Raw genomic sequence first — 20,285 nt, 5'->3', positions numbered from 1 at the left:
TTGCCCCTTCTCCTGTCAGTAGAAGTGGTTCTGCGGGGCTTAGTAGCTAAGCCTCATGTGAAGGCCAGGAGCTGGGCTTGGTTGTCAGAGGCTATTTGAGGTGGACACCATTGGGAGCATTGAATAGATAGTGGGAGCTTGACCCCATTACTACCCCTCCACCCGTCTGGAGTATGACAACCTTCAAGAACCACATTTAATAGGTAGTGGGAGTTTATCCCCATTCCTCCCCGCTCTGGGTACGACAACCTTCAGGAGCAACATTTATACAAAGGACTAGGTTTTGTGGACAAAAATACTGGATAGTTATTGTTCCCACCCACCCGTAGTCCGCCATCCCGTCTGGGAAACACGTTGACCGTAGTTTTGGCATCGGCGGGTCTAAATCCTGGAACCCCTGACAGCACCGCGGGAACACCTCCCCCACGTGAACTGTGGTGGTTCGAGGACAGCTCACCTCTGCCCTCTTAGGGGGTAGGCAGTAAACGCTGGCACGCCGGTGAAGCTATAATCCCAAGAGTCTGGTTTAAAATGTTGGGCTTCGATGCGGCTGATGATTAGATCTCAGGCGCTGGTTGGGGACAGACGCCGAGTTCTCTCGTTCCACTGTCTATGGACGGTAACATCTTGGTCCCAGCCCAGGGCTGTGAAAAATAACATCAGCCCCTCCCATCAGGCAGAAGGTGTCGGAGTCTGAGGACAGCTTCTATCCCACTGTTAACAGACTCTCAAACAGCCCTCTCGTATATTAACAGATGAACTCCTGATCTTTCAGTCTACATTGTGGCCCCTGCACTTTATTTGTCTGCCTGCTCTGCACTCTCTCTGTAACTGTAACACTCTATTCTACACTCTCTTTTCCTTTTGTACCAGCTCGGTGTACTTGTGTATGGAACGATCTGACTGGATGGCAGAAGCCTTTCACTATATCTCGTCACACGAGGTGGACATTGGCCCACCCCCGCCAGCCGGGCAAGATCCGAGGCTGGAGTCCAGCGCTGAGTACTTTGGATCTTGCTGTGCTCCGGGGATAAGGTCTGCCTTTCCCGTTGTGCTTCAGTCTCGGCGATGGATTGAGAACGTCCCGTGAGTGGAGACAGGACTCAAGGGACTGATGTTGTGAGATCACACAGATCCTGGGATACTGTCTGGACCCGATGTCTCATTCCCGCTCTCTCTCTCTCTCTCTCTCCCCCCACCCACCCCACCTTCTGTCTCCAGGAACGGTGAGCAATGGCTCAAGAGACTAACCAGACCCAAGTGCCTATGCTATGTCCGACAGGCTGCGGTTTCTACGGAAACCCCCGCACAAATGGAATGTGCTCCGTCTGCTACAAGGAATTTCTACAGAAACAGAACAACAGTGAGCGAATCAGTCCATCGGGTACGGCATCTCCCTTCCCTCCCTCCACATCCTCGTTCATAAATGGCAGGGCCGAGGGAGACCCGGCGGGGCCCGGGTACATGGATGCTTGAAGGTAGAGACACAGGTAGACCACGCCGGTGAAGCGAGAATTCGAAACTCTGTCCTTCACCGGATGACGGCACTGAGTACAGGAGTCGGGAGGTCGGTGAGATTACACCGGGAGCACCATGTGCCGGTCTACTTGCCCAGCTGTAGGAAGGGGGAGCGGGGGCAGTAATGAGTCACGAGGAGAGGCTGGACAGCAGGCTGGGGATCATTTTTCCTGGAGCAAAGGAGAATGAGGAGTTTATAAAATGCAGATAAGATGAAAGGTTAGTCTTCTGTGCGCAGTGTCAGTCAGCTCACTTAAGCTGTCAATGTGTCAGGAGCAGTTCAGAGAAACTTCACTGGCCTGATCTCTTGAATGGGTGGGTTGTCCTCGAGGACTGGTTGGGCTTGAATTCGCTGGGACTTGGGACAAGAATTCAAAGGAATGGTGATGATATGATACAGAGGTTAGGCAGTCTGGGGTAGAGTTAATTGGAATTCGGAAGATCGAGAGGTGACTGTATTAAAACCCATAAGAATTTGAGGGAGGATTGTACAGGTTTGCGTGATGTGACGAAGGGAGTCAATGAAGCTGAGGCACTAGACGTGATCTACAGTATATGGACTTTGACAGGGTTCCACATAAGATCATAAAACGTAGGAGCAGGATTAGGCCATTCAGCTCTGCTATGTCCTCTGCCCCATCCTCACGCATTCTCTCGTATCAGTCGAGGACCTACCAACTTCTGTTTAAAATATTCTCAATGATGTTTCCTCCGCAGGCATTTGTGGCAATGCATTCTACATATTCACCGCCTTCCCGCTACATAAATCCCTTCTCATTTCTGTTTTAGAGGGACGTCCTTCTATTCTGAGGCTGTGCCCTCTGGTCCGAGACTCCCCCACTTTAGGAGACGTCCTCTGCACGTCCACTCTATCAATGCCTTTCAATATTCAACAAGTTTCAATGAGATTCCCCCTCATTCTTCTAAACTCCAGTGAGCACAGACCCAGAGCCATCAAATGCTCCTCATGTGTCAACCCTTTCATTCTCAGAATCTTTCTCGTCAACCTCCTCTGGACCCCCTCCAATACCAATTCATTCTCTCTTGGTTACGGGGCTCAGAACTGCTCACAGTATTCCATGTGGTCTGACCAATGCTTTGTAGAGTCTCAGTGTTGCATCCTTGCTTTCGTATTCTAATCCTCTCAAAATAAATGCTAGCATTGTATTTGCCTTCCTTACCGTCAACTCAATCTGCAAATTAATCTTTAGGGATTCCCAAGTCCCTTTGCATCTCTGATCTTTTGAATCGTCTCTCCATTTAGAAAATAGTCTACACCTTTATTTCTTCTACCTGTACTTGTCTATACACTTCCCAACATTATATTCCATCTGCCACTTCTTTGCAAGTCCTTATGCAGACTCTCTGATTCCTCAACACCACCTATCTTTGTATCATTTGCAAACTTGGCCACAAAGCCAGAAGTTCCATCATCCAAGTTGTTTGACGTATAGCGTGAAAAGAAACGGTCCCTACACCACTAGTCACTGGCAGCCAACTCGAAAAGGCTCCCTTTATTCTCATTCTTTGCCTCCTGCCAATGCTCTATCCAGCTGTAATACCGTGGCCTCTTATCTTGCCTGGCAGCCTCATGTGTGGCACCTCGTCAGAAGCTTTCTTAAAATCCTAGTAAACATTCACTGATTCTCCTTCGTCTACACCCTGCCTGCTATTTCCTCAAAGAGTTCCAACAGATACGACGGGCAAGATTTTCCCCCAAGGAAACCATGCCCTACTTTATTGTGGGTCTCGAGTAACCAAAACATCTCATCCTTAATAATGGACTCGAACCACTGGTAGGCTGCTCTGGAAGCTTGGATCACATGGGATTTGGGGTGAGCTGGCAAATTGGATGTGCAGTTGTTTTGGTTCTAGAAAGCAGAGGGAAATGTTGAAAGGTTTTTTAGACTGGAGACCCGTCACTGGTGATGTTCCCCTTAGCTCTGTTCTGGGCCTATTGCTATTTATCGACGACTCAGTGAGAATGTACAAGGTGTGGTTAGTGAGTTTGCAGATGACACTGTCTTTGTGGACAGAGAAGATGGTCGTCAGGAGTTAGAGAGGGACTTAGATCAGCTGGGTAAGTGGGCTGAGGTATGACAAATGCAGTTTAATTCAGGTAACTGTGAGGTGTTCCATTTTGGGAACTGAGACCCCAGCAGGACTTGCACAGTGAACGGCAGGACTCTGGGGAGTGTTGTAAAACAGAGGGACTGGCTTACAGGTGCATGTTTATTGATTGAGATACAGCACATAATAGGCCCTTCCAGCCCTTGCCGTCCAGCACCCGCGATTTAACCTTAGCCTAACCACGGGACAGTTTACAATGACCTACCAATCGGTACGCCCTGAGACTGTGGGAGGACACCCGACCCCTGGAGGAAACCACACAGTCACAGGGAGACCATACAAACTTCTCGCAGGCTGAAGCAGGAATTGAACCCAGGTCGCCGGTACTGTAAAGCGTCGCGCTAACCGCTATGCTGTCCCGTGGTAGAGTCACAGGTAGACAGGATGGTGAAGATGCTGTTTGGCACACTGCCATTAATGAGTCAGTGCACTGGGTGGAGCAGTTGGGACCCCATGTTGCAGTTGTACCGGACACTGCTGAGAACAGATTTGAAGTACTCTGTTCAGTTTGGTCACCGGCAAGATGTTACAAAGTGAAAACAGTACAGAAAAGATTTACAAGTGTTTTGCCAGGATTTGTGATACTGAACTAGAGAGAGGTTGGAAAGGTTAGGACTTTTTTTTCCTTGGAGCTTAAGAAACTGAGAGGCGGGGGAATCTAGAACTGATGGGGGAGGTAGTCACTGTTTAGAAGCAAAAGGGTGGCCCCTTTAAAAAGGAGATGGCGCAAATTACTACTCAAGTCTTTGGAACCCTAACCCTTCCTCAATGATCAGTGGGGGTTAAGCGTCTTTAAGGGCGAGGAAAAGTGGCCCTCAATCAGCGCGGGCAGTAGGTTACTGAAGTTGGGGGTTGGGAGGAGGGAAGAGTTGAGCCTGTGATTGTACGATGGTGGACCCCCATTTCCACATTTAATGGGTTTCCGGGGGTGCGTGGCATCTTGTATTGGGGATGGATCTTGTTGGAGTTTGAGTGGGGTGGAATGGAGTGACGTGAGTTTTGTGATGGAAGAGATCACTGATCTATGAAACTTGTGCCAGGGCATTGAGGGGATCTCGCCATCTTCCCCACTCTGCACCGCCACAGCATCAAGGGGACTTTTCGATCTTTCCCACTCCCCACTCCACCCATCTCTTCACCCATCCGTCCCGATGGATTTTTACCCCCATTTGGTGGATCCATCGGGACATGGGGCAGCTTGCTCTGCAGCCCCACCCGATGGTTGAAGGGCTTCACTGCGGTGTGACGGTTGACATTGGAAACACCACAGTGGGCAAGAGCCTCCCGGTTGAGATCCCCTCTGCCATGGCGCAAATGTGGGGGTGGGGAGGAGCTGAGCTGCTTTTAACCCTTTGCATCCTGCAACTTACAGGCACAGCCAGTAACCCATCGTCAGATCCTGCACTGGCGCCAAGCACCGAATCATCCCAGCAGGGCTCCACATCTACGGTGGTCTCTTCCACACCCCCAGCCGTGGCCGCTGCCTCGGACAGCACCAGGTGGGTGTCAAGATGCTTGCTCAGGGGAAAGGTGGTGGGGATTTCAACAAAATCAATTATAATAGAGCAGAAACAGACATTCAACATTATGTTGCTAAGGGTGTCAAATGTTACGGGGAGAAGGCAGGCAAATGGGGTTGAAAGGGTTAATAAGTCAGCCGTGATGAAATGGTGGCACAGACTTGATGGGCCCAATGGCCCAATTCCACGCCTGTGTCTTATCTTCTTCACCCATACATAAGCAGTGGTGGAAGACATTATCCAGTGACCGACTGATGTGTTATTTATTCAGAAATACAGGATGGTAAATGGCCTTTCTGGCCCAATTACTCCCACGTGACCAATTAACCTACCAACCCGTACGACTTTGGACTGTGCCAGGAAACCGGAGCACCCGGAGGAAACCCACGCACGCAATCTTGGGGAAACTGTACAAACTCTTTACAGAGAGCGGCAGGAATTGACCTGGTTGCCGGGCTGTAGTAGTGTGACACTAACCATTACCCTACCCTGCCCTGCCGCCTACTTTAGGGAATGTTGGGCAAAGCTTGTAAGGGAGAATACATCCTTCTTATTCCACAAGGCTCACAACCTCCCCTTGTTCTCCCTACACTTCCCACCCCATCTCAGTTTTCCTGGGTCTCCCGGGACCATCAGCCTCCTGTTCCCACAGCCCGATCTCGTCTCTCCTCTGTGCATACATGTGCCTGTGTCAGATACACAACAGTCACAAGAAAAGCATAAATTATGCACCTTTTTTTTACCAGAAAACCTACGGAACAGTAAGTTTCAATGAGGTCTCCCCTTTATCCCCCAGAACTCCATCAAGTACGGGCCCAGGAACATCAAACACTCCCAATCCAGAACTCCATCAAGTACGGGCCCAGGAACATCAAACACTCCTAATACATTATCCCTTTTATTCCCAGGATTATCTGTGTGAACCTCCTCTGGAGCCCCTTTAATGCCAGCACATCCTTCCTTTAATACAGGGGTCCAAAATTACTCCCAATGTCCTGACGTTAATCCAGAACAAAGGCTGACACTGTGATTGGGCGAGGTAAACACTGGAACCTGCTGCATCACAGGAACAGGCCCTTCAGCCCACCATGTCTGTACTGAACTAATTAAGGTAATGACACCTAAATCCCTTCTGCCTGCACTTGGTTTGTGTCCTTTTATTCCCTGCACATCCTTGTGTCTGCCTAAGACCCTCTAAACCGTCTTTATCGGACCTGCCTCCACCAGCAACCCCGGCAGCACATTCCAGGCCCCTGCCACTCTCTGTAGAAACCACCCCCCCAATCTCCTTTGAACTTTCCCCCTCTCGCCTTAAATGCTTGCCCTCTAGGATTAGATATTTTGACTCCAGCTGTCTATGCCTCTCACAATTTCTTAACAGGTCTACACTAAACCTCCGGCACTGCGGAGAAGACACCTCTCCCTATAGCTGTTGCCCTCTAATCCCGGTTAACCTTTACTGCACCCTCTCCAAAGCCTCCAATGGGAGACCAGAACAGAATACACGCTCCAGATGTGGCCTGAGCATAAAGCTTCCTGATTCTCAGTGAGCCCAGTGCCTCGTCTAACGAAGGCACGTGCGCCCCCCTCTTCACCACCCTGTGTAGCTGCTTTAAAGGGAGCTGTAGACTTGGACTCCAAGTTTCCTCTGAACATCAATGCTGTGAAGGGTCCCACCATTAAATCATAGAATCATAGCACATAACAGGCCCTTCGGCCCACAATGTTGTGCCGACCACGTAACCTACTCTAGAAACAGTCGAGAATTTCCCTTCCACGTAAACCTCTGTTTTTCTTAGCTCCATGTACCTATCCAAGAGTCTCTTAAAAGACCTTATCGTATCCACCTCTACCACCGTCACTGGCAGTGTATTCCACACACAAACCACTCTCTGTGTGAAAAACCTACCTCCAACATGTCCCTTGTACCTACTTCCAAGCACCTTAAAACTATGCCCTCTCATGCTAGCCATTTCAGCCCTGTGGAAAAGCCTCTGACTATCCACACGATCAATGCCTCTTATCATCTTATACATCTCTATCAGGTCACCTCCCATCCTCCATCACTCCAAGGAGTTCACTCAACCTTTTCTCATGAGGCATGCTCCCCAATCTGGGCAACATCCTTGTAAATCCCCTCTGCACCCTTTCTATGGCTTCCACATCCTTCCTGTAGTGAGGTGACCAGAACTGAGCACAGTACTCCAAGTGGGGTCTGACCAGGGCCCTATATAGCTGCAACATTCCATCTCAGCTCTTAAACTCAATCCCATGGTTGACGAAGGCCAATACACCATACGCCTTCTTAACCACAGAGTCAACCTGCGCAGCTGCTTTGAGTGTCCTATTGACTCGGACCTCAAGATCCCTCTGATCCTCCACACTGCCAAGAGTCTTACCATTAATACCAAATTCTGCCATCATATTTGACCTACCAAAATGAACCACTTCACACTTATCTGCCACTTCTCAGCCCAGTTTTGCATCCTATCAATGTCCCGCTGTAACCTCTGAAAGCCCTCCACACTATCCACAACACCTCCAACTTTTGTGTAATCAGCAAACTTACTAACCCATCCCTCCAGTTCCTCACCCAGGTCATTTATAAAAATCATGAAGAGTATGGGTCAGAGAACAGATCCCTGAGGCACACCACTGGTCACTGACACTTACCCTTGACATCTCGTCTGTACGTACCTTAAAACTGTTCCCTCTCATGCTAGCCATTTCAGCCCTGGGAAAAGGCCTCTGACTATCCAAACGATCAATGCAATCCACACCATCATCTACACCTCGATCAGGTCACCTCTCATCCCTCGTTCGATCCAAGGAGAAAAGGCTGAGTTCACTCAATCTATTCCCATAAGGCATGCTCCCCAATCCAGGCAACATCCTTGTAAATCTCCTCTGCACCCTTTCTATGGCTTCCACATCCTTCCTGTAGTGAGGCGACCAGAACTGAGTACAATACTCCAAGTGGAGTCTGACCAGGGCCCTATATAGCTGCAACATTACCTCAGGGCTCTTGAACTCAATCCCACGGTTGATGAATGCTGACACACCATACGCCTTCTTAACAAAACTGTCAGCCTGCGCAGCAGCTTTGAGTGTTCAATGATCTCGCTGCTCCTCCACACTGCTATGAGTCTCACCATTAATATTACATTCTCTCTTCAAATTTGGCCAAATTAACCACCTCACACTTACCTGGGTTGAACTCCATCTGCCACTTCTCAGCCCAATTATGCATCCTATCGATGTCCCGCTGTAACCTCTGACAGCCCTCCACACTATCCACAACACCCCTAACCTTTGTGTCATCAGCAAACTTACTAACCCACCCTTCTACTCCCTCATTTATAAAAATCACCACGGGGAGGGATCCCAAAACAGACCCCTGTGGAACACCACTGGTCACCGGCCTCCATGCAGAATACGAACCATCTACAACCACCCTTTGCCTTCTGTGGGCAAGCCAATTCTGGATCCACAAAGCAAGGTCTCCTTGGATCCCATGCCTCATTACTTTCTGAATGAGCCCTGCATGGGAAATCTTATCAAGTGCCTTACTGAAATCCATATACATTACATCCACTGCCCTGCCTTCATCAATGTGCACTATCCCTTTACATATGGTCTCCCAAAGTACAACAGCTCAAGCTTGCTCAGATTCATCTCCACTCATTGTATCCATGGCAAACAAACAGATTGACAGCTGTACCTTGGACCGCTCTTGGGGTCCTCGCATCTATGGGCTGCCAGGGATGTGCCTGGGACTTTCTCCCCAATGACAGAATTCCCACCGCTTTCCCCCAGGTAACCCCTATTTTACTGCTTCCACCCCTCAGCCCAACATTGCCAATGGACACTTCGGAAACAAAAGAGACGACAATGGAACAGAAGTTGGAAGGTAAGCATGGTGTTGGGATGGTAGATGAGGGAATGGTCTGGGCCGGGGAGGTGCCTTGACTGGCGGATCATTGGACATTTGAGGCTTTCTGATTCGTTGACCTTGAGTGGGAGGGTCAAGACAGGTGAGCAAGACGGCTAATTGGTTAATGTTCAATGGATAACTGAACAAGACCGTTGTTGATTTTCTGGCCTTGAGTTGAGGGGGAGGGCGGTGATTAAGACTGATGAGCAAGGGCTTTGCTGATTGGTTAATGTTGAGTGGAGGTAAATATAGCTGAGCAAGACCTTTACTGAATGGTTGACATTGAGTGAGTCTTTGGACAGGTCGGTGAATGGCTTGGCGTGAGGTGAATCTTGAACAATCTGTGAACCGTGAGACCTTCCATTGGTCAGGGCTGATGTTGCATCCCAGCTGTCTACTAGCCAGAGCAGTTCGCTATGGAGAGCAATCTATTGCCCAAATCAGCAGGCTCTCTCTGGCCACACAGCTGATGACCCCAGAGGAACACAAAGACTGATACAGGTTGGCACCAGCGGCGTCACAGGAGTTGCCGGTCAGCGTTGAACTCAACGTAGGTCTGCCTTAGGGACTCTGGCTCTGGATTTTTCTTTCCTAAAGCCTTCCCCAGGAGTGGGTATAGGCGCAAGGCAGCAGAGGTTTGAGATCAGAGTTTTCCTTCTCCTAGATGAGTTGCCAACCGCGGCAGACGAGCCCCACCTGCTGGAGCGACTGATTTTAAGGCACCAGTAACCCGCCTTCTCCTCTTCTCCTGCCAGGCTTACAAGCTAAACCAGGAGGGGTCCAGGAGCTGGACTTGGTAACGGGAGTGGCGACTCACCCCGCCACCTCCCCGGCTGAGCCAGGGCAGGCGATCAGTGTTTAAAAGTAAGGGGTCTCCGTCAGAATGGAGATGAGGCCTTGAACCCCTCAGTGAGGGCCGGGGTCAGTAGGGGGGTTGTGAATGGAGGCGAGGGTGACTCGTTTCCCAGCGTATCACAGTAATGAGGGAACTAACCGTCAAGAGGAGGAGGTGGGATTCTAACCTTTGTCCGTGAGATGCCCTGCTCCTCCCCAGTGGCGGTGGTATGCCTGTCGCAATGAGGGGTATCCTGCATCGTTGTACTTCCCATTGGTTCCCCATCCACCCCACTGGGGCCAGCGCCTGCCCGCTCCCCCCCCCCACCACCACCACTGGGGCCAAATCCTCGCCTCTCATTGGCCCTTTGCTGGGGCCCGTTCCCGATAGACCTACCCGAGATTAGTTTCCCAGCCTCCTATCGGCATCCCGCACCCCCACTGAGCCAGTTCTCCTGCCCCCCATTCTAGCGTCGTCGTTGGCAGCAGACGATCCGCACGGATCCCAGGAAGATCCGGAGAAGTCACCGGAGAAGAACAAGAGACGGAATCGTTGCTTCCTTTGCAAGAAGAAAGTGGGACTGACAGGTGAGCTGGGGGGGCTGATTGACCAGAGGGGCATTGCAGCATGGATGACCCCTCCCTCACTCCCCCCGTGAGGGAGCTGCATGTCTTGAACCACGGTAGTCCGAGTGGGGTATGGGCTCCCACGGTGCCGTCGCGGGATGGGGGCTGACAGGAGGGAGCTCTGGGATTCAAACCCAGAGACTGTGAACGTATAGCCAATGTATTTCTAAGTTGTGACAGTGGAAGGGGGCAATTGTGGTTTGTGGTGTCCATTTGCGCCCCCCCCCACCCTGGGGAGGGGGAGCAGCTCTCAAAGGAACCACCCTGGCTTATGCTGAGCTGTCCAAACCCTCCTGATGCCATCCCAACACCATTCCCTCTGTGGGGAAGGGTTGACCTGGAGGGGGATGGAATAGACTGGAATTTGTTGACATGGGATGGGTTGGGATGTGGCGGGGGGGGTTAGGTTGGTTCAGACAATGGGGGTGGGTGATACAGAAGGGTTTTGGGAGGGGTTCGGTTGGTTCAGACAATGGGAGTGGGTGAGACAGAAGGGTTTTGGGAGGGGTTAGGTTGGTTCAGACAATGGGAGTGGGTGAGACAGAAGGGTTATGGGAGGGGTTAGGTTGGTTCAGACAATGGGGTGGGTGATACAGAAGGGTTTTGGGAGGGGTTAGGTTGGTTCAGACAATGGGGGTGGGTGATACAGAAGGGTTTTGGGAGGGGTTAGGTTGGTTCAGACAATGGGGGTGGGTGAGACAGAAGGGTTTTGGGAGGGGTTCGGTTGGTTCAGACAATGGGAGTGGGTGATACAGAAGGGTTTTGGGAGGGGTTAGGTTGGTTCAGACAATGGGGGTGGGTGATACAGAAGGGTTATGGGAGGGGTTAGGTTGGTTCAGACAATGGGAGTGGGTGATACAGATGGGTTTTGGGAGGGGTTAGGTTGGTTCAGACAATGGGGGTGGGTGATACAGAAGGGTTTTGGGAGGGGTTAGGTTGGTTCAGACAATGGGAGTGGGTGATACAGAAGGGTTTTGGGAGGGGTTAGGTTGGTTCAGACAATGGGGGTGGGTGATACAGATGGGTTTTGGGAGGGGTTAGGTTGGTTCAGACAATGGGAGTGGGTGATACAGAAGGGTTTTGGGAGGGGTTAGGTTGGTTCAGACAATGGGGTGGGTGAGACAGAAGGGTTATGGGAGGGGTTAGGTTGGTTCAGACAATGGGGGTGGGTGATACAGAAGGGTTTTGGGAGGGGTTAGGTTGGTTCAGACAATGGGGGTGGGTGATACAGATGGGTTTTGGGAGGGGTTAGGTTGGTTCAGACAATGGGGGTGGGTGATACAGAAGGGTTTTGGGAGGGGTTAGGTTGGTTCAGACAATGGGGGGTGGGTGATACAGAAGGGTTATGGGAGGGGTTAGGTTGGTTCAGACAATGGGGGTGGGTGATACAGATGGGTTTTGGGAGGGGTTAGGTTGGTTCAGACAATGGGGGTGGGTGATACAGAAGGGTTTTGGGAGGGGTTAGGTTGGTTCAGACAATGGGGGTGGGTGATACAGATGGGTTTTGGGAGGGGTTAGGTTGGTTCAGACAATGGGGGTGGGTGATACAGAAGGGTTTTGGGAGGGGTTAGGTTGGTTCAGACAATGGGGGTGGGTGATACAGAAGGGTTTTGGGAGGGGTTAGGTTGGTTCAGACAATGGGGGTGGGTGATACAGAAGGGTTTTGGGAGGGGTTAGGTTGGTTCAGACAATGGGGGTGGGTGATACAGATGGGTTTTGGGAGGGGTTAGGTTGGTTCAGACAATGGGGGTGGGTGATACAGAAGGGTTTTGGGAGGGGTTAGGTTGGTTCAGACAATGGGAGTGGGTGAGACAGAAGGGTTTTGGGAGGGGTTAGGTTGGTTCAGACAATGGGAGTGGGTGAGACAGAAGGGTTATGGGAGGGGTTAGGTTGGTTCAGACAATGGGGGTGGGTGATACAGAAGGGTTTTGGGAGGGGTTAGGTTGGTTCAGACAATGGGGGTGGGTGAGACAGAAGGGTTTTGGGAGGGGTTCGGTTGGTTCAGACAATGGGAGTGGGTGATACAGAAGGGTTTTGGGAGGGGTTAGGTTGGTTCAGACAATGGGGGTGGGTGATACAGAAGGGTTATGGGAGGGGTTAGGTTGGTTCAGACAATGGGGGTGGGTGATACAGAAGGGTTTTGGGAGGGGTTAGGTTGGTTCAGACAATGGGAGTGGGTGAGACAGAAGGGTTATGGGAGGGGTTAGGTTGGTTCAGACAATGGGGGTGGGTGATACAGAAGGGTTTTGGGAGGGGTTAGGTTGGTTCAGACAATGGGGGTGGGTGATACAGAAGGGTTTTGGGAGGGGTTAGGTTGGTTCAGACAATGGGGGTGGGTGATACAGATGGGTTTTGGGAGGGGTTAGGTTGGTTCAGACAATGGGAGTGGGTGATACAGAAGGGTTTTGGGAGGGGTTAGGTTGGTTCAGACAATGGGAGTGGGTGAGACAGAAGGGTTTTGGGAGGGGTTAGGTTGGTTCAGACAATGGGAGTGGGTGAGACAGAAGGGTTTTGGGAGGGGTTAGGTTGGTTCAGACAATGGGAGTGGGTGAGACAGAAGGGTTTTGGGAGGGGTTAGGTTGGTTCAGACAATGGGAGTGGGTGAGACAGAAGGGTTTTGGGAGGGGTTAGGTTGGTTCAGACAATGGGGTGGGTGATACAGAAGGGTTTTGGGAGGGGTTAGGTTGGTTCAGACAATGGGAGTGGGTGAGACAGAAGGGTTTTGGGAGGGGTTAGGTTGGTTCAGACAATGGGGGTGGGTGAGACAGAAGGGTTTTGGGAGGGGTTAGGTTGGTTCAGACAATGGGGTGGGTGATACAGAAGGGTTTTGGGAGGGGTTAGGTTGGTTCAGACAATGGGAGTGGGTGAGACAGAAGGGTTTTGGGAGGGGTTAGGTTGGTTCAGACAATGGGGGTGGGTGAGACAGAAGGGTTATGGGAGGGGTTAGGTTGGTTCAGACAATGGGGGTGGGTGATACAGAAGGGTTTTGGGAGGGGTTAGGTTGGTTCAGACAATGGGGGTGGGTGATACAGAAGGGTTTTGGGAGGGGTTAGGTTGGTTCAGACAATGGGGGTGGGTGAGACAGAAGGGTTATGGGAGGGGTTAGGTTGGTTCAGACAATGGGGGTGGGTGATACAGAAGGGTTTTGGGAGGGGTTAGGTTGGTTCAGACAATGGGGGTGGGTGATACAGAAGGGTTTTGGGAGGGGTTAGGTTGGTTCAGACAATGGGGGTGGGTGATACAGAAGGGTTTTGGGAGGGGTTAGGTTGGTTCAGACAATGGGGGTGGGTGATACAGAAGGGTTTTGGGAGGGGTTCGGTTGGTTCAGACAATGGGGGTGGGTGATACAGAAGGGTTTTGGGAGGGGTTAGGTTGGTTCAGACAATGGGGGTGGGTGATACAGAAGGGTTTTGGGAGGGGTTAGGTTGGTTCAGACAATGGGGGTGGGTGATACAGAAGGGTTTTGGGAGGGGTTAGGTTGGTTCAGACAATGGGGGTGGGTGATACAGAAGGGTTTTGGGAGGGGTTAGGTTGGTTCAGACAATGGGAGTGGGTGATACAGAAGGGTTTTGGGAGGGGTTAGGTTGGTTCAGACAATGGGGGTGGGTGATACAGAAGGGTTTTGGGAGGGGTTAGGTTGGTTCAGACAATGGGGGTGGGTGATACAGAAGGGTTTTGGGAGGGGTTAGGTTGGTTCAGACAATGGGGGTGGGTGATACAGAAGGGTTATGGGAGGGGTTAGGTTGGTTCAGACAATGGGAGTGGGTGATACAGAAGGGTTTTGGGAGGGGTTAGGTTGGTTCAGACAATGGGGGTGGGTGATACAGAAGGGTTATGGGAGGGGTTAGGTTGGTTCAGACAATGGGGGTGGGTGAGACAGAAGGGTTTTGGGAGGGGTTAGGTTGGTTCAGACAATGGGGGTGGGTGATACAGAAGGGTTTTGGGAGGGGTTAGGTTGGTTCAGACAATGGGAGTGGGTGAGACAGAAGGGTTTTGGGAGGGGTTAGGTTGGTTCAGACAATGGGAGTGGGTGAGACAGAAGGGTTTTGGGAGGGGTTAGGTTGGTTCAGACAATGGGGGTGGGTGATACAGATGGGTTTTGGGAGGGGTTAGGTTGGTTCAGACAATGGGGGTGGGTGATACAGAAGGGTTTTGGGAGGGGTTAGGTTGGTTCAGACAATGGGGGTGGGTGATACAGAAGGGTTTTGGGAGGGGTTAGGTTGGTTCAGACAATGGGGGTGGGTGATACAGAAGGGTTTTGGGAGGGGTTAGGTTGGTTCAGACAATGGGGGTGGGTGATACAGATGGGTTTTGGGAGGGGTTAGGTTGGTTCAGACAATGGGAGTGGGTGAGACAGAAGGGTTTTGGGAGGGGTTAGGTTGGTTCAGACAATGGGAGTGGGTGAGACAGAAGGGTTTTGGGAGGGGTTAGGTTGGTTCAGACAATGGGAGTGGGTGAGACAGAAGGGTTTTGGGAGGGGTTAGGTTGGTTCAGACAATGGGGGTGGGTGATACAGAAGGGTTTTGGGAGGGGTTAGGTTGGTTCAGACAATGGGGGTGGGTGATACAGAAGGGTTTTGGGAGGGGTTAGGTTGGTTCAGACAATGGGGGTGGGTGATACAGAAGGGTTTTGGGAGGGGTTAGGTTGGTTCAGACAATGGGAGTGGGTGAGACAGAAGGGTTTTGGGAGGGGTTAGGTTGGTTCAGACAATGGGAGTGGGTGAGACAGAAGGGTTTTGGGAGGGGTTAGGTTGGTTCAGACAATGGGAGTGGGTGAGACAGAAGGGTTATGGGAGGGGTTAGGTTGGTTCAGACAATGGGGGTGGGTGATACAGAAGGGTTTTGGGAGGGGTTAGGTTGGTTCAGACAATGGGAGTGGGTGAGACAGAAGGGTTTTGGGAGGGGTTAGGTTGGTTCAGACAATGGGGGTGGGTGATACAGAAGGGTTTTGGGAGGGGTTAGGTTGGTTCAGACAATGGGGTGGGTGAGACAGAAGGGTTTTGGGAGGGGTTAGGTTGGTTCAGACAATGGGAGTGGGTGATACAGAAGGGTTTTGGGAGGGGTTAGGTTGGTTCAGACAATGGGGGTGGGTGATACAGAAGGGTTTTGGGAGGGGTTAGGTTGGTTCAGACAATGGGGGTGGGTGATACAGAAGGGTTTTGGGAGGGGTTAGGTTGGTTCAGACAATGGGGGTGGGTGATACAGAAGGGTTTTGGGAGGGGTTAGGTTGGTTCAGACAATGGGGGTGGGTGATACAGAAGGGTTTTGGGAGGGGTTAGGTTGGTTCAGACAATGGGGGTGGGTGATACAGAAGGGTTTTGGGAGGGGTTAGGTTGGTTCAGACAATGAGGGTGGGTGATACAGAAGGGTTTTGGGAGGGGTTAGGTTGGTTCAGACAATGGGGGTGGGTGATACAGAAGGGTTTTGGGAGGGGTTAGGTTGGTTCAGACAATGGGGGTGGGTGATACAGAAGGGTTTTGGGAGGGGTTAGGTTGGTTCAGACAATGGGGGTGGGTGATACAGAAGGGTTTTGGGAGGGGTTAGGTTGGTTCAGACAATGGGGGTGGGTGATACAGAAGGGTTTTGGGAGGGGTTAGGTTGGTTCAGACAATGGGAGTGGGTGAGACAGAAGGGTTTTGGGAGGGGTTAGGTTGGTTCAGACAATGGGAGTGGGTGATACAGAAGGGTTTTGGGAGGGGTTAGGTTGGTTCAGACAATGGGAGTGGGTGAGACAGAAGGGTTTTGGGAGGGGTTAGGTTGGTTCAGACAATGGGGGTGGGTGAGACAGAAGGGTTTTGGGGGGGTTAGGTTGGTTCAGACAATGGGAGTGGGTGAGACAGAAGGGTTTTGGGAGGGGTTAGGTTGGTTCAGACAATGGGGGTGGGTGATACAGAAGGGTTTTGGGAGGGGTTAGGTTGGTTCAGACAATGGGGGTGGGTGATACAGAAGGGTTTTGGGAGGGGTTAGGTTGGTTCAGACAATGGGAGTGGGTGAGACAGAAGGGTTTTGGGAGGGGTTAGGTTGGTTCAGACAATGGGGGTGGGTGAGACAGAAGGGTTTTGGGAGGGGTTAGGTTGGTTCAGACAATGGGGGTGGGTGATACAGAAGGGTTTTGGGAGGGGTTAGGTTGGTTCAGACAATGGGGGTGGGTGAGAGAAGGGTTTTGGGAGGGGTTAGGTTGGTTCAGACAATGGGGGTGGGTGAGACAGAAGGGTTTTGGGAGGGGTTAGGTTGGTTCAGACAATGGGGTGGGTGATACAGAAGGGTTTTGGGAGGGGTTAGGTTGGTTCAGACAATGGGGGTGGGTGAGACAGAAGGGTTTTGGGAGGGGTTAGGTTGGTTCAGACAATGAGGGTGGGTGATACAGAAGGGTTTTGGGAGGGGTTAGGTTGGTTCAGACAATGGGGGTGGGTGAGACAGAAGGGTTTTGGGAGGGGTTAGGTTGGTTCAGAATGGGGGTGGGTGATACAGAAGGGTTTTGGGAGGGGTTAGGTTGGTTCAGACAATGGGGGTGGGTGATACAGAAGGGTTTTGGGAGGGGTTAGGTTGGTTCAGACAATGGGGGTGGGTGAGACAGAAGGGTTTTGGGAGGGGTTAGGTTGGTTCAGACAATGGGAGTGGGTGAGACAGAAGGGTTTTGGGAGGGGTTAGGTTGGTTCAGACAATGGGGGTGGGTGAGACAGAAGGGTTTTGGGAGGGGTTAGGTTGGTTCAGACAATGGGGGTGGGTGATACAGAAGGGTTTTGGGAGGGGTTAGGTTGGTTCAGACAATGGGGGTGGGTGATACAGAAGGGTTTTGGGAGGGGTTAGGTTGGTTCAGACAATGGGGGTGGGTGATACAGAAGGGTTTTGGGAGGGGTTAGGTTGGTTCAGACAATGGGGGTGGGTGATACAGAAGGGTTTTGGGAGGGGTTAGGTTGGTTCAGACAATGGGGGTGGGTGATACAGAAGGGTTTTGGGAGGGGTTAGGTTGGTTCAGACAATGGGGGTGGGTGATACAGAAGGGTTTTGGGAGGGGTTAGGTTGGTTCAGACAATGGGAGTGGGTGATACAGAAGGGTTTTGGGAGGGGTTAGGTTGGTTCAGACAATGGGGGTGGGTGAGACAGAAGGGTTTTGGGAGGGGTTAGGTTGGTTCAGACAATGGGGGTGGGTGAGACAGAAGGGTTTTGGGAGGGGTTAGGTTGGTTCAGACAATGGGGGTGGGTGATACAGAAGGGTTTTGGGAGGGGTTAGGTTGGTTCAGACAATGGGAGTGGGTGATACAGAAGGGTTTTGGGAGGGGTTAGGTTGGTTCAGACAATGGGGGTGGGTGATACAGAAGGGTTTTGGGAGGGGTTAGGTTGGTTCAGACAATGGGAGTGGGTGATACAGAAGGGTTTTGGGGGGGGTTAGGTTGGTTCAGACAATGGGGGTGGGTGATACAGAAGGGTTTTGGGAGGGGTTAGGTTGGTTCAGACAATGGGGGTGGGTGATACAGAAGGGTTTTGGGAGGGGTTAGGTTGGTTCAGACAATGGGGGTGGGTGAGACAGAAGGGTTTTGGGAGGGGTTAGGTTGGTTCAGACAATGGGGGTGGGTGATACAGAAGGGTTTTGGGAGGGGTTAGGTTGGTTCAGACAATGGGGGTGGGTGATACAGAAGGGTTTTGGGAGGGGTTAGGTTGGTTCAGACAATGGGGGTGGGTGAGACAGAAGGGTTTTGGGAGGGGTTAGGTTGGTTCAGACAATGGGGGTGGGTGAGACAGAAGGGTTTTGGGAGGGGTTAGGTTGGTTCAGACAATGGGGGTGGGTGAGACAAGGGTTTTGGGAGGGGTTAGGTTGGTTCAGACAATGGGGGTGGGTGATACAGAAGGGTTTTGGGAGGGGTTAGGTTGGTTCAGACAATGGGGGTGGGTGATACAGAAGGGTTTTGGGAGGGGTTAGGTTGGTTCAGACAATGGGGGTGGGTGATACAGAAGGGTTTTGGGGGGGTTAGGTTGGTTCAGACAATGGGGTGGGTGAGAGAAGGGTTTTGGGAGGGGTTAGGTTGGTTCAGACAATGGGGTGGGTGATACAGAAGGGTTTTGGGAGGGGTTAGGTTGGTTCAGACAATGGGGGTGGGTGATACAGAAGGGTTTTGGGAGGGGTTAGGTTGGTTCAGACAATGGGGGTGGGTGATACAGAAGGGTTTTGGGGGGGTTAGGTTGGTTCAGACAATGGGGTGGGTGAGAGAAGGGTTTTGGGAGGGGTTAGGTTGGTTCAGACAATGGGGTGGGTGAGAGAAGGGTTTTGGGAGGGGTTAGGTTGGTTCAGACAATGGGGGTGGGTGAGACAGAAGGGTTTTGGGAGTGGTTAGGTTGGTTCAGACAATGGGGGTGGGTGATACAGAAGGGTTTTGGGAGGGGTTAGGTTGGTTCAGACAATGGGGGTGGGTGAGACAGAAGGGTTTTGGGAGGGGTTAGGTTGGTTCAGACAATGGGAGTGGGTGATACAGAAGGGTTTTGGGAGGGGTTAGGTTGGTTCAGACAATGGGAGTGGGTGATACAGAAGGGTTTTGGGAGGGGTTAGGTTGGTTCAGACAATGGGGGTGGGTGATACAGAAGGGTTTTGGGAGGGGTTAGGTTGGTTCAGACAATGGGGGTGGGTGAGACAGAAGGGTTATGGGAGGGGTTAGGTTGGTTCAGACAATGGGAGTGGGTGAGACAGAAGGGTTTTGGGAGGGGTTAGGTTGGTTCAGACAATGGGGGTGGGTGATACAGAAGGGTTTTGGGAGGGGTTAGGTTGGTTCAGACAATGGGGTGGGTGAGAGAAGGGTTTTGGGAGTGGTTAGGTTGGTTCAGACAATGGGGGTGGGTGATACAGAAGGGTTTTGGGAGGGGTTAGGTTGGTTCAGACAATGGGGTGGGTGAGAGAAGGGTTTTGGGAGGGGTTAGGTTGGTTCAGACAATGGGAGTGAGTGATACAGAAGGGTTTTGGGAGGGGTTAGGTTGGTTCAGACAATGGGGTGGGTGAGAGAAGGGTTTTGGGAGTGGTTAGGTTGGTTCAGACAATGGGGGTGGGTGATACAGAAGGGTTTTGGGAGGGGTTAGGTTGGTTCAGACAATGGGGTGGGTGAGAGAAGGGTTTTGGGAGTGGTTAGGTTGGTTCAGACAATGGGGGTGGGTGAGAGAAGGGTTTTGGGAGGGGTTAGGTTGGTTCAGACAATGGGGTGGGTGATACAGAAGGGTTTTGGGAGGGGTTAGGTTGGTTCAGACAATGGGAGTGAGTGATACAGAAGGGTTTTGGGAGGGGTTAGGTTGGTTCAGACAATGGGGGTGGGTGATACAGAAGGGTTTTGGGAGGGGTTAGGTTGGTTCAGACAATGGGAGTGGGTGAGACAGAAGGGTTTTGGGAGGGGTTAGGTTGGTTCAGACAATGGGAGTGGGTGATACAGAAGGGTTTTGGGAGGGGTTAGGTTGGTTCAGACAATGGGAGTGGGTGATACAGAAGGGTTTTGGGAGGGGTTAGGTTGGTTCAGACAATGGGAGTGGGTGATACAGAAGGGTTTTGGGAGGGGTTAGGTTGGTTCAGACAATGGGAGTGGGTGATACAGAAGGGTTTTGGGAGGGGTTAGGTTGGTTCAGACAATGGGAGTGGGTGAGACAGAAGGGTTTTGGGAGGGGTTAGGTTGGTTCAGACAATGGGGGTGGGTGATACAGAAGGGTTTTGGGAGGGGTTCGGTTGGTTCAGACAATGGGGGTGGGTGA

General features: G+C 51.6%; 1 protein-coding gene across 3 annotated transcripts in view; it reads left to right on the top strand.

Moving 5' to 3' along the window:
* The first annotated feature begins 915 nt into the window (after positions 1 to 915).
* The window catches only part of LOC140735795 (AN1-type zinc finger protein 6-like), a 66,145-nt gene continuing 46,775 nt past the window's right edge, over positions 916 to 20,285 (top strand). Inside the window, exons 1-4 of one of the 3 annotated variants that reach the window (XM_073061275.1) lie at positions 916 to 1,384; positions 5,021 to 5,147; positions 9,017 to 9,078; positions 10,408 to 10,524. In XM_073061275.1, coding sequence (XP_072917376.1) covers positions 1,234 to 1,384; positions 5,021 to 5,147; positions 9,017 to 9,078; positions 10,408 to 10,524 — 457 coding nt within the window. In that variant the 5' untranslated portion in view covers positions 916 to 1,233. The remainder of the gene's footprint in view (positions 1,385 to 5,020; positions 5,148 to 9,016; positions 9,079 to 10,407; positions 10,525 to 20,285) is intronic. The other 2 variants (XM_073061277.1, XM_073061276.1) reach the window with 2 other exon arrangements.

The sequence above is a fragment of the Hemitrygon akajei genome, chromosome 11 (genome assembly GCF_048418815.1).
Source record: "Hemitrygon akajei chromosome 11, sHemAka1.3, whole genome shotgun sequence".
NCBI lineage: Eukaryota > Metazoa > Chordata > Chondrichthyes > Myliobatiformes > Dasyatidae > Hemitrygon > Hemitrygon akajei.
Note: the sequence above shows the minus strand (reverse complement) of the source record. Positions and strands in the feature narration are given on the sequence as shown.